This window comes from Apium graveolens, chromosome 6, assembly GCF_009905375.1.
Source record: "Apium graveolens cultivar Ventura chromosome 6, ASM990537v1, whole genome shotgun sequence".
Lineage (NCBI taxonomy): Eukaryota > Viridiplantae > Streptophyta > Magnoliopsida > Apiales > Apiaceae > Apium > Apium graveolens.
This window is the reverse complement of record NC_133652.1, coordinates 50,826,866-50,841,208: the sequence shown is the minus strand read 5'-3', so window position 1 is coordinate 50,841,208 and position 14,343 is coordinate 50,826,866. Positions and strand designations below refer to the sequence as shown.

The following is a 14,343-nucleotide window of genomic DNA, read 5'->3' as shown; positions in this document are numbered from 1 at the left end:
AAGTGAAAAAGGATTTGGTATGGGCATCGTACATGTTTGGTTCACCTTCCTCCCACAATATTTTTAAATTGTCGATCAGTGGATGGAGATATACGTCAATATCATTACCTTAGCTAGCATATTTACCCTAACTTGACTATTTTTCCCAACTTTCCAGCGAGAGAGATGACATTTGGGACACTCGGAAGAAGACTCAAGAACTGGACCCCTAAATCAGTCAAGGTTTTCTTGGATTCATACATATTAGACGAAAGCAGATTATCTTTAGGAAGAATGGATATAATTGAGTAAAGTAGATCAGTAAAAGCTTTATCGGAAACTCCAAACCTAGCCTTCCAATTCTGTAATTTTAAGACCGACTCTAGTTTAGTACACTCATTCCCTCAAACAGAGGTTGTTCCGCATTAGCAACTAACCTCTTAAATTTATCTGACTCTTTATCGCAATCTTCCCTACTATAGGGTGCTTCACACACGTTAAATATTTCTGAAATTGGTATGGGCTTCGAGGGAGGACAAGTACTACCAACAGACCTAGTACTATTAACATGGTTTTATCCATGCCAAATCCAATCAGAATATCCTAAACTAAACCCTGATTCATAAAGATGACTTCTAATTATATTCACAGAAAACTTTTTGAAGTTAGAACAGTGTGCACAAGGACAAGGAATTTTTTGGGGTTTTTAGCACTTTTCTCGGCAAATATCAAGAAGTTCTCAATACCAATTTCATACTGTAGAGAATCCCTATCGGCTTTTATCCAAGACTTATCCATTTAAAACCACCTGGTATGTGACTAAAAAATTCAGTATAAGGCTTATATTTATTTTATAAGTCTAATATTTATTTTATAAGTCTAACTTAATTTTAAGCATGACAACAACACATAAGGCAGACTATAAACGACATAAGAAAACTGATAATTCATATTATACATAATGTATTATACATTTTAATGTTATACATTTTATTATAATATGAATCGATTTAATGCATTACATAATTCATATTATACATTTAATTATAGTACTAGTACTATATATAACTAGTCATTCAATACTTAATGTATAATCACTATATAACTAACTATAATTAATCATAGTATAATAGTCAGATCACGGATGTAGATTATCAAATTATAAATGTACTATTTTCAACTAAACACTTGCATACACAATGACTAAATTAAGAACACGAAACTGAGATTTCACACCACTCACTTGCATACAAAATTCAGAACATGACTACATTTAAATATAACATACTAATACCAAAATGAATTCTCCTGCACATAATTAAATAAAACAAAATTGAGATTTCATATTATACATAATGCATATTGTACAACACATAGATCAACATAAGAACCAACTACATAGCACATAGAAAAAAAACACTATCAAAACTAACAAAACAAATCAAATATATAAGCGTACAAAACATATCACAACACTAATGTCCTACAAAAACAAATCACAACATTACAAACAAATGAAAACCTAATTTACAAAATAAAAAAACAAACAAAAATACAAATGAATAACCAAAAACACCCAAATTACCTAAAGCTTTAAATCTTTTCTTAGATTAATCATGTATACAACAAGAAGAAAAGTAGTATCAACAAGTTAGACACTAAATTAATAAAAAATAATAAGGGTTGCGAATAGAAAAAACCCACTTTAAAAAATTTGGGTTTTGAACTCAAAATCCTCAACTTTTAAAACTGGTCTTCATGTAGAGAAGACCTATTCGATTCAAGTAGATACACACTTAACGGAGAGATTGAGAGCGGAGAGAGGTTCGTAGAGAGAGTGAGAGAGGTTCCAGAGACAGGTTCGAGAGAGAGAGAGAGGTTCGAGAGATTGTGATGGTGAGATGATGACCGGAGTTCGGAGAGATTGTGAGGGGAGAGAGCTTCGATCGAGAGAGAAAGGTTCGAGAGAGAGAGAGGTTCGAGAGAGAGAGAGAGGGGGGTTCTATATAACGACTCGTGTATTTTTATTTTATTTCTAATTTTTGGAAGTGTAATAAAGGTTTACGTAAATAAATAAAATATGTGTATGGTTTTGGCAGCAGTTATGGATTTTTTATGTAATTATTTATATTTATTGATATGTGAGATTGGAATTGTGTGATTTATTGGTGAGTTATATGAATTTTATTTTTGCTTGTAAAAGTGATTTTATTGTATTTTTAATTCCATAAATATTTGAACTGTCTTTAAAATTTGTTTTCTAATTTTATAATTTCAATAATTATTTTTAGGACTTTATAAAATTGAGAAATCAATATTTCGTTAATTATTCACTTTTAAATGATTTTTCTGAGTGTGTTTAATGGTAAAATCATATTTAATTATCAAAATCTTCAAAAATTATGAAACTCGTATTATTAAGTTTGGAATATACCGAGAATTTTAAAATTATTTTGAAAATTTTTGGGATTGATTTCACCCAACCGTTGTTTCATTTATTTGTTAAAAACGGGTACCAATTGCATTTTAGAAATGGTTTAAAAAATGTCAAAATATATATTTTATAAACCTCGAAATATTTAAAATACTTTAAAAGTATTATCGTGATTTAACGAGATTATTTTCGAAGTGCCCTGACTCGTTGATTTCAAAATTCGGTTAATTATTCGACCCATAATACTCAGGGACACGTGTTAACATTTCGTAAAAGAATATTAACAACCCATTTGAAGGACACGTGCAGGCAGTAGCTTATTTCCCCAAACATCATCTCTTTGTCCCTGTCTCTCTCCATCGATTCTTCCTTCTCACTTTTACTGCTCTACCTTCGTTCTTCACCTCTGTTTCTTCCTCGCTTTTCCGGTGTTCTTCTCTGGCTCCCTGTGTTCGGTAATTACTTTCCGTCACCCTCTTTATTCCGGTTGCCTGATTCTGATTCGTTCCTATAGTATATACATAAATGTATGTGCTGTGTTGTGTGTGTGATTGTGTTGTGTGTGTGATTGTGTTGTGTGTGTCGAGTGGTGGTAGAAAGCGGCACCGCCCCTTATGTTACCGCCCTTTTGTGGTTCTGCGGCGCGTTTGCGTGTGTGTTTCCTTGGGTTCCTGTTCAGTTGTTTTGGCTTTTGGGCCGATACATTTGGGACTTTTTCAGTTGGGCCGAGACTATGGAGTTGGATTTGATTATTATCATTTTTTTTTCTGCAGGAATTATTGAGTAAATTCGTGATATTATTATTCATGTGGGAAAATAATTATTAATAAATCGGTGGAATTTATTTGGATACCCGAATATTTCGGGCACAAATAAATTTTGCCGCCGTACCGCGATGACTTGTTACGAGCGGACGGTGGACGGTGATGACGATGTTCTGAGTCCTAAATTTTATAAATAAATAAAAAGGATTGCGTAAAATATTTTCGGACTTGAATGATTGATTGTGACTGGTGTTGGAATGTACGTTGTATAAATGGTGGCGTAATATTGTGGATTGTTTTGATTATGGACGTCGATCGTAATCGACGGGTAGTCTTATAAATAAATAAGATGCTGCCAAAATTTCCTAAAAATATGTTCGAAAGTATATGTATTTATACGTGTTACCCCTAACAATATTTCCGACTACGTGACTATGTGATTACGGGTTTATGTGTATAATAATGATACGAGTCGGGTTATCGGATTGAGTTGTTAGAATTTGAGGATATCAAGCATGTCGGTGTAACTGATTAGGGTATTCTGTATTTATAGATTCTGATCGAGTTTTCCCAGGATTAAAGTCAGCGTGAAAGCTACTTAGGGTTTTGTAAAGCGTTGCAAGGCAAGTACCCCTGACCATTCTTTTTATGGTTCAGTGTATATGAATAACTAAATGTTTTACTTTTGTAATGGAACGGAAACGTTTTAAGTTACGTATCCCCTGTGTTTGAAAATGTTGTTTTAAATTATGTTTTTGGGGAAAAGTAACTTCTGAAAAGACCTATCTCTAAACGTGATTTAAATGAAAAGAGGATTTGAATAGTGTGCTGTGACAAAATTGGTTTTGAAAAAGAGATAGGTAAAAGTGATGATTTTGAAAACTGTATTAAAACAATCAGATATGGGATACATTGGGGCCAGAGTAGGCCTATTGAGTTGGCGTAAGAGGCTAATTCGGTTGCGCACAATGTATAACCGATTTCTCCAGCAGGTCAGAGACCTAGCTAGTCTCTGAGTTTCGGAATAGATAAATGAGATGGCAGTTGGAGCCATAAATGAGATGGCAGTTGGAGCCGTCTAGTGTTGATAGCCTGATCAGCTGTCTACACATATCCATTACGTATTTGATTTGGTTTTATGATTCCCGTAAGGGTACGAATAGTTGATACAGTAATTTTACAAGTGTGACTAGCATGCTAAAAATTGGACTCTGGTGTTTTTACAGCACTCTGTTATGTTGTTTTGATGAAGCATGCTAGTTAGTGATATCCAGTTTTCTCTGATTTTGTTGCATAATGTTGCTATCATGATTACAATTCTGTTCCTATTATTGTTACATTACTGCTTTATTCTGTTATTCATACTTTGGTACTGTTGAGCGATTATGCTTACCCTTGTAAGCTGTTATGTATACACTACAAGAATAATGTCAATAGACATCACACATTAGACATTGGTTAACTTTGCCACTGATGTTAAAAAAAGTATTGACATCACCCCGTGTTTTTGTGATGTCTTTGTTCTTTGTAGACATCAGTTATAATTAAACCGATGTCTAAAATTCACCAAAAAAAAAACAAATTTCGCGCCCACCATTTCTTTCCCCCGTTAGTGAAATTTTCATTCAGTTTTTAGTTCTACATTCCCCCCAATCCCAAAATTCTCCCCCCTTAACCAAATTTTGGTTCCCCCAAATCAATTTTCAGACACAACAAAATCAAAACAGAAAACTAAAAACTAAAAAACTAAAAACTAACAGAAATTTTTTCTCTCTCTCTCTCTCTCAGCCCCCCTCTCTCTCGAACCTCTCTCTCTCGATCGAACCTCTCTTCCCTCATAATCTCTCTGAACTCCGGCCATCATCTCACCATCACAATCTCTCGAACCTCTCTCTCTCTCTCACCTCTCTCTCTCTCACCTCTCTCTCTCTCTCTCACTTGTCTGTGGAACCTCTCTCTCTCTCTCTCTCTCTCTCTCTCTCTCCGCTCTCAATCTCTCTGTTAAGCCTCTTTCAGTTAACCTCTCTACTTCAGTAAGTGTTGTATCTACTTGAAACGAACTGGTCTTCTCTGCATGAAGACCAGTTTTAAAAGTTGAGGATTTTTGAATTCAAAGCCCTAATTTTGTAAATTGGGGTTTTATCTAATTCGAAACCCTTATTTTTTTATTAATTTAATGTCTAAACTTGTTGCTAATACTTTTCTTCTTGTTGTATACAGGACCTAAGTTGAGAAAAAGATTTAAAGCTTTTGGTAATTTGGGTGTTTTTGGTTGTACATTTGTATTTTTTTATTTTTTTTTTATTTTTATAAATTAGGTTTTCATTTGTTTGTAATGTTGTGATTTGTTTTTGCAGGACATTAGTGCTGTTTAATTTTTCGATCTTCGGTGAGTTTTCTTTTCCAACTCTGTTTTGTACGCTTATACATTTGATTTGTTTTGTTAGTTTTGATAGTGTTTTTTTGTCTATGTGCTATGTAGTTGGTTCTTATGTTGATCTATGTGTTGTGTATAATATGCATTATGTATTATATGAAATCTCAGTTTTGTTTTATTTGTAATTATGTGCAGGAGAATTCATTTTGGTATTAGTATGTTATATTTAAATGTAGTCATGTTCTAAATTTTGGATGCAAGTGTGTGGTTAATTTAGTGATTGTGTATGCAAGTGTTTAGTTGAAAATAGTATATTTATAATTTAATAATCTGCATCCGTGATCTGACTATTATACTATGGTTAATTATATAGTGATTATACATTAAGTACCGAATGACTAGTTAATATATAGTACTAGTACTATAATTAAATGTATAATATGAATTACGTAATGCATTACAAATCAATTCATATCATATTATAATAAAATATATAACATTAAAATAAATAATATGCATTATTTATAATATGAATTATCAGTTTTCTTATGTCGTTTATAGTCTGCCCTATGTGTGGATGTCATACTTAAAATCAAGTTAGACTTCAAAAATAAATATTAGACTTATAAAATAAATATAAGCCTTATACTGAATTTTTTTAGTGACATACCAGGTGGTTTTAAATGGATAAGTCTTGGATAAAAGCCGATAGGGATTCTATACAGTATGAAATTGGTGTTGAAAACTTCTTGATATTTGCCGAGGAAAATGCTAAAAACCCCAAGAAAATTCCTTATCCTTGTGCACACTGCTCTAACTTCAAAAAGTTTTCTGTGAATATAATCAGAGGTCATCTTTATGAATCAGGGTTTAGTTTAGGATATTCTGATTGGATTTGGCTTGGAGAAAACCATGATAATAGTACTAGGTCATCTGTTGGTAGTACTTGTCCTCCCTCGAAGCCCATACCAATTTCAGAAACATTTAACGTGTGTGAAGCAGCCTATAGTAGGGAAGATTGTGATAAAGAGTCAGATAACTTTAAGAGGTTTGTTGCCGATGCAGAACAAGCTCTGTTTGAGGGAAGTGAGTGTACTAAACTGGAGTCGGTCTTAAAATTACATAATTGGAAGGCTAGGTTTGGAGTTTCCGATAAAGCTTTTACTGATCTGCTTCAATCAATTGGATCAATTCTTCCTAAAGATAATCTGCTTCCGTCTAATATGTATGAAGCCAAGAAAACCTTGACTTATTTAGGCTTCGAGTATATTAAATTCCACGCTTGTCCAAATGACTGCGTATTATACAGGGGTCCAATTCTCGAGTCTTCTTCCGAGTGTCCCAAATGCCATCTCTCTCGCTGGAAAGTTGGCAAAGATGGTCAAGTTAGGGTAAATGTGCCAGCTAAGGTTATGTGGTATTTTCCGATAATCCCCAGATTTAAAAGAATGTTTAAATCTTCATCTACTGCTGAATTAATGAGTTGGCATGCAAATAATCGATCCAAAGATGGAAAGATGCGTCACCCCTCTGATTCTCCTTCTTGGAGAAATGTAGATTGTAGGTGGCCTGAGTTTGGTAGCGAGGCAAGAAATATACGTTTAGGATTAGCGGCCGATGGTATAAATCCACACAACAATGGATTAAATAATCGGTACAACTGATGGCCAGTTATGTTATTAACATATAATCTTCCTCCATGGTTATGCATGAAGAGGAAGTTTATGATGTTAACAACATTAATTTCAGGCCCACAAGAGCCTGGTAATGATATTGACGTATATCTCCAGCCACTGATCGACGATTTAAAAAAATTGTGGGAGGAAGGTGAACCAAACGTGTACAATGCCCATACCAAATCCTTTTTCACTCTAAAGGCAATCTTGATGTGGACAATAAATGACTTTCCGGGATATGGAAATTTGTCGGGGTGCGTTAATAAGGGTTATAGGGCCTGTCCAGTATGCGGTGATTAGACCGTGGCTAAATATCTAAGTCGTAGTAGAAAAATGAGCTACCAAGGACATCGTCGGTATTTAGATCTTTATCATCTGTATAGGAGACAAAGGACAGCTTTTAATGGAGAACAAGAATTTGGTTGTGCACCTGAACCACTTAGCGGAAAGGAAGTGTTGGGGTAACAACAGCAACTTAGGTTCAGTTTTGGGAAGGGGGGGAAGCCAAAAAAGGTGGAGTCTCCATGGAAAAAACAGTCAGTTTTTTTTTGAGTTAGAGTATTGGAAGTTTCACCATGTTCGACATTGTTTAGATGTCATGTACGTCGAAAAGAACGTGTGTGATAATATAATTGGGACACTTCTGCACATGAAATTCAAGAGTAAAGACAGCCTTGCCTCGTGTCTTGATTTGGTTGACATGGGAATACGGCCTAATTTAGCTCCAGAAGTAGGTGAGAAAAGAACATACCTACATCATGCCCCTTATACTCTCTCCCGGAAAGAAAAACAAACAATATTGGCATCATTGTATGACATGAAACTTCCATACTGACATGCTTCAAATATAAGAAATTGTGTATCGATGATTGATATGAAGTTGTATGGTTTAAAGTCCCATGACTGCCATATCCTTCTCCAACAACTACTACCTGTTTGCATTCGTTCAGTGCTTCCGAAAAATGTTAGGGTTAGTATCACAAGATTGTGTTTTTTCTTCAACTCTCTGTGCAACAAAGTTGTAGATGTGTCAAAGTTGAATAAATTACAAGCAGATGTGATATTGACCCTGTGTGAGTTAGAGAAGATATTCCCTCCATCATTTTTTGATGTTATGATACATCTTATGGTCCACCTAGTAAGGGAACTGCGATTATGTGGACCGGTTTTTTATAGATGGATGTTTCCATTTGAACGCTTTAATAAAATATTGAAGAGTTATGTAAGAAACCGATTCTATCCAGAAGGTTGTATAGTTGAAGGTTACCTCAAAGAAGAGTCAATAGAATTTTGCAGTGAGTTCTATAGCGGGAGTAGTAGAACAGCCGGTCTTCCGAAAGATGAAGAAAAAATTTCTGGTCCAATCGGTGGTGTGACTATGAAGTCAGTTGCGGAAAAAGAACGAGATGAGGCTCATCTTTCAGTTCTTCGTAATAATTCAGAAGTGGAACCATATGTTATGTAAGTAAAACATAAAAAGTATACATATAATTGTTAAAGTTGTATTTGGTATAGTTTAGTCGAATTTGATGTAAGTAATATCAGGTTGCATAAAAAATATTTGGAAGATATTTATCGAGGGAAAAAGAAGAGTACGTACAGTGGCTATTGGGAGAGCACAATCGACAATTTGCCGATTGGTTTGAACAAAAAGTTGGTTTACATTCTTTTTCCTTCTCTTTTATTTTTATAAGTCGTGTTTTTAAATTTGTAGCCACTTATATGCATCAATAAATTATATGTAGGTCAATACAGAAATGAGGGAGAATGCGGAAGCCGTATCTGAAACTATAAGATGGTTGGCTGGGAAACCTTCATTTTCAGTTTTGACTTACGAAAGTTATGCTGTTGAAGGGGTCCGATACCACACAAAGGATCGAGATAATGCAAGGGTAGTTCAGAATAGTGGTGTGTCATTAGTTGCGAGGACAGTCCAAGTCTCTAGTGCTAAGGACATGAATCCTATAGAGAGTGATTTAAAATTTTATGGGGTGATCAGGGAAATATGGGAATTAGACTACCACGCATTCAAGGCCCCTCTGTTTTTATGTACATGGGCAGCAAGTGACAAAGGGGTCAAGTCCGATGATCTTGATTTCACCCTTGTCACCTTCAATCGACCAGGTCACAAAAAGGACAAATATGTCTCTGTTGACCAAGTCAACCAAGTATTTTATATTGAGGATCCAGTTGATGCTAATTGGTCCGTTGTGTTTTCGGCGACAACTCGAGACTATCATGATGTTTACAATGAAGATGCTCCTGAAGACACCTCCTGGAACCCTCCCCCATTCTGTTCTAATATCCCTACATGTGACCCTGCTAATATTGATGATGCAAGTGTTTGTAATAGAAGAGAAAATGTTGAGGGTATATGGGCCAAAAAGTTATAGGAGTCTAGCTATATATTCTCCTTATTTGTAATTTTTCTTGTTATTTGTAATGTCTCTTGTGATCTCTGTTTTCTTGTAATTTTTCAATGTAGTTATAGAAGTCTATCTGTAATTTTTGTTCGTTTCAAGATATTAAAAATTAAGTGGTATGTACATTTTATTTTGGTTTTATATTATCATCAGGTGCAGAAAAAAGAAAGGCCCCGAACAAGTGCTGAAAAAATAAAAAAGAATGACGGGTTGCAGGATTTGAAGGCACAATTTCTTCAAGCAAAGCCAGGTGCGAAACTGCCAAAGGGCTTTAAACTATTGTATAAACATGCAACAACTTGGATAAAAACTACCGGGGTCAGTATCCAGGTTCGATGTGAGCCGAATGTGTTTGGACATGAAAAAACAATTTATTTGTTGCATAAGAATGTTGTGTCTTTATTGAAGTTTGAAATGTTGGGCCAAGCAGTAGTTGCAAGGTACATAGCGTAAGTTACCTTTTTTTTCTTTTTAATGATCAGTTTTTTAATGTTTGTAATTTTCCAGAACTTGCATTTTAATATCAGCACTCTTTCGATAGGCACTTGCATTCTGAGATTAGTGAAATACCAGAACTGGTGGAGACATTTGCTTTTATTGACCCCAGATCCACATATCACGTGAATGCTGATTTTGAAGTATACATTTTAAACCGGTTGAGAGAGGGTAACCCGGATCGCCTATTCTTTCTTCCGTCTAATCAGAAGTAAGTACTTATTGTAATACTGAAAATTAAAAACATGGATAGTACAGTACAAATTTCTATGTGATGTGTCCTATCTGTCTTTGTTTTTTATGAAAATAGTATGCATTGGATTTTGGTCGTTATCTGGGAAGGGGAAATATATATTCTGAATCCACTACCTCACCCGACACAATTTTCAGAACTAGAAAAGGCGTTATCAAGGTAAATTTTTATTAACGTAACAGTTTGGTATAATTGCATGTTCATTTCTGTACATTATATGAGATTTTATGTTTTTTATGCAGGGCTTTGAAAAGTTACAACTCTGAAACCGGCAGGGGCAACAAGATGGCCAAGGCAAAGTTTCTTAGTGTAAGTATAATAGATCGAGTACCTAATATTTGTGCTTAATATATATGATTTATTTGACATGCCTGATTTGTCTTTTAATTAATGAAATAGGGATCTCCCAAACAACCCGGTGGGATTGAATGTGCGTATGTAATAATGCGATACATGAAAGAAATTATCGATGATGACAAGTTGAATTTTGCTAAAAAGCTATTACCTTGACGCTTCCAGTTTGCTATATACTGAGATATGGTTACTTTTCGATATGGTTACTTTTCATTCATGTACTGAATTTTTTTTGTTTGGAATTTGTAGTGGTTGGCCAAGACTCGATCGTGTTACATCATTGAACAGCTAGATGAAGTTCGCATTGAGGCTCTGCAGTTCATCCAAGAGCATATCTGATCAATTCTTGTACTCAAGGTCTTTTCTTTTGCGTAGTCGTACATTTGGTAATTTAGACGGTTCTGTGTATTTAGAATGTAAGTGTATGAATGCTGGGGTTGCTATATAGGTTTGCAAATGCTGGGGGTTATAAATTTGGTAATGTAGATTTTGTAGTTTTTGAATGATTGATGCAGATGATGGGGTTGGTGTTGGTGATTTTTGGATGATTGATGCAGATGATGGGGTTGGTGTTGGTGGTTTTCGGATGATTGAATGGTTAAATGTATGAATGATTGACTAGTTAGATTTGTATGGATGCGTGTTATTCCAATGTTTTAGTTTTGGTTATGTAGTAAAGGACATCGGTTTTATTTATAACAAATCTCTATTAGTAACGAGTACATCGCTTTTTTAGAAAATTAGTAATGTAAAACTTTACACAATTTGGTCTATAAATTTCTTAGACATCACTTTTAATTAAGAAAAGCTGATGTCAAAAAAGATAATGTACATCACTTTAAGGTAAAAAACTGATGTCAAAGGAATCCAGGTTCAAGTCTAAATTAAACATAGAAATCACTTTATTTAAGATAAAACTGATGTCAAGTGACGTTATAAACATCACTTTTAACCAAACAAAACTGATGTCAAAAAACGCAGTGTACATCAGTTTAAGGCAAATAACTGATGTGAAAGACTAACATGTTCAAGTCTAAATGATACATAGACATCACTTCATTCTAGAAAAAACTGATGTCTATACGCTTAATTAGACATCACCTTTCATTAAAGAAACAGATGTTTAATATGCCATTTTACATCACCTCTGTCAAAATTATCGATCTTTTTGTGACAAAAAACATAGCTCAATATATGTTTAATATGTTTTAATAGGTGTAATTTAGTTATTAAATAATTTTGTTATAGCATTTTTTGTAAAAAATCATCCCATAGACATCAGTGTTTTTCACTAAAATCGATGTTTTTGTGACAAAAAACATAGCTCATGATATGTTTAACATGTTTAATTATGTGTAATTTAGTTATTAAATAATTTATTTATAGCATTTTGTTCTAATAATCAACATATAGACGTCTGTTTTTTTAACTAAAATCGATGTCTAATCGAGTATAGACATCGGGTATTCACCGATGTCTAGAATAGACATCACCGAAATCAACATCGGTTGGGAAACAGCATAGACATCGGCTAAAAAGCGATGTCTATGGACTTTTTTCTTGTAGTGATATTTCGCAGATGCCTAGAAGATCAGTCAGACCGACCTATGTTCCCGCCCCTATAGGACCCAGCTCCTCTGAGGTAGTTTGTATCAGGCCATGAGGTCTGAGGAGTTGCTGAATAAAGTTAGTGTGTCTTAGATGTTGAATAAAAAGTTTGTAATAATGAGAACCTGAATTATACTTGAACCTGGATCGAATCTTGGTTTGGGGTCAAGTTAGTATATTTTAATAATAATTATGTTGTTTATATTTTTGGTAATTGTGTTTAGTGACGTCAACTCCTGACCCCGGGGCTGAGGCCGTCACAGTTGGTATCAGAGCTACAGGTTCAAGTCCCTGATTCAGGTAAGGGATTGTGTCAAGTAGGTGATAACGTGAGTCTTTAAGTGTGAGTCAGCAACTCATATAGATGAGTAAACCTTTAGAGTCAGTCGAGGGTTCCGATGACGTTACTCTGGCATCTATTAAATGTTTTGATAGAATTGCCTTGACCTGGTTGTGTCTTGCCTGTGTATTTATTATGTTGGCAGTGGCTTATTGCGATTTCGAGTTCTCCATCTCGGGAGAATCCTTCTGATTCGGATAGCTCAGATTCTGAGAGACCCCCTGATGTTGTTACTGAGGAGACCCCTATGCCTCCTCCCCCAGTCCCTTCTTTTGTGCCTCGAGACATTCCTGGATCTGGTCCTCGTCCCTGTTGGGTACGTAGGTCTGTGTCTGCTGTCAGGGATTTCCCTCCCGGCTGCTGTCCTAGTTCTTCCATGATGAGACCTCCGATACCTCCTGTGGTCCTAGTGGTACTTCTTCACCGATCCCTTATCATGTCCATAGGGCGGTGAATACTTCCTTTATCAGAGAACAGAGTCCAGATTTTGCTGCTCAGTTGGACCAGGTACCTATTGCACCATTTCAGGGTATTTCTGCCCCTTCCCCTGAGGTGCGAGCCCGTGTACGAGCATTGACCCAGATTGCTGTAGAGAGGGCTAGATCTGTTGACCGTTTCATTAGCTCATAGTTCAGAGCGGTACAGTATCAGGACCTAGTGAACTGGCTAGTGTTTGAGCTAGGTTCCATTGGTGGCAGTGGTAGTGGCTAGGCAGAGTTACAGCAGAGAGATGCAGAGCTTAGAGTGACTTCTAGGAGTTCTGTAGTTATTTACTTTGTATATGTACATTATGTTGTGATAGTTTGTAGTAGGCGAGGCTGTTATGACAGCCAATTTTGGTGTGTATTCGGATGGTTCTTTCTAGTTGGATTTTCAGTTGTACTGGTTGGATTCTGTTGGTTATTGTATTTCAGCTGCTTTATCTTATTGTTCAGTTTTTATATATTGTGCGTTGCTATTATTGTTGTTATTATTATTGTTGTTTCTGTTGCTGGCATTTTTAGATTATAATCATTCATTCAGGACGGATCCAATTATAATGGGGGATGAGAATATTGTCTTAGTGGCAACGCTCTCCTGAGGCATAAATATCAACTGCTGGAGCAATCCATTTTCTTATATATGACTTTTATGTTTCAAGAGATACCCCCAAAGAGTAATTCTCAGCCCAATAACGGATCTGCTGGAGATCCTTCCGTGAGTGACATGATGAACTTGTTTCGTCAACAGTCTGTACAGCTGGCCCAACAGCAATAACAATTTCAGCAGCAACAGTAACAATTGCAACAACAACAGCAACAGCAGTTCATACAACAACAACAACAGCAAATCCAACAGCAGCAACTACAAATCCAGCAACATCATGAGATAAGAGGGGCAAATCAGGATGTTAGTTTTAAGTCTTTTCAAGCAGTGAAGCCCCCAGAGTTTAAAGGAGAGGTAGATCCTGTTGCTTCTAGGATATGGTTAAAGGAGATGGAAAAGGCGTTTATGCTCACCAAGGTGAGTGAGAACTTAAAGACTGATTATGCTAGTTATTTTCTACGGAATGATTCAAATTATTGGTGGGAGTCTACGCGAGCCCTAGAAGGAGAAGGTCCAGTTCCATGGGCCAGATTTACAGAGTTGTTTTTGGAGAA

The 14,343-nt window shown here is 35.5% G+C and overlaps 1 protein-coding gene across 1 annotated transcript in view; it reads left to right on the top strand.

The window, feature by feature from the left end:
• The window catches only part of LOC141665028 (uncharacterized), a 14,415-nt gene extending 4,792 nt beyond the window's left edge, over positions 1 to 9,623 (top strand). Inside the window, exons 2-7 of the mRNA XM_074470985.1 lie at positions 6,422 to 7,174; positions 7,304 to 7,522; positions 7,614 to 7,960; positions 8,447 to 8,691; positions 8,746 to 8,887; positions 8,976 to 9,623. Coding sequence (XP_074327086.1) covers positions 6,422 to 7,174; positions 7,304 to 7,522; positions 7,614 to 7,960; positions 8,447 to 8,691; positions 8,746 to 8,887; positions 8,976 to 9,623 — 2,354 coding nt within the window. The remainder of the gene's footprint in view (positions 1 to 6,421; positions 7,175 to 7,303; positions 7,523 to 7,613; positions 7,961 to 8,446; positions 8,692 to 8,745; positions 8,888 to 8,975) is intronic.
• The last annotated feature ends 4,720 nt before the right edge of the window (positions 9,624 to 14,343 follow it).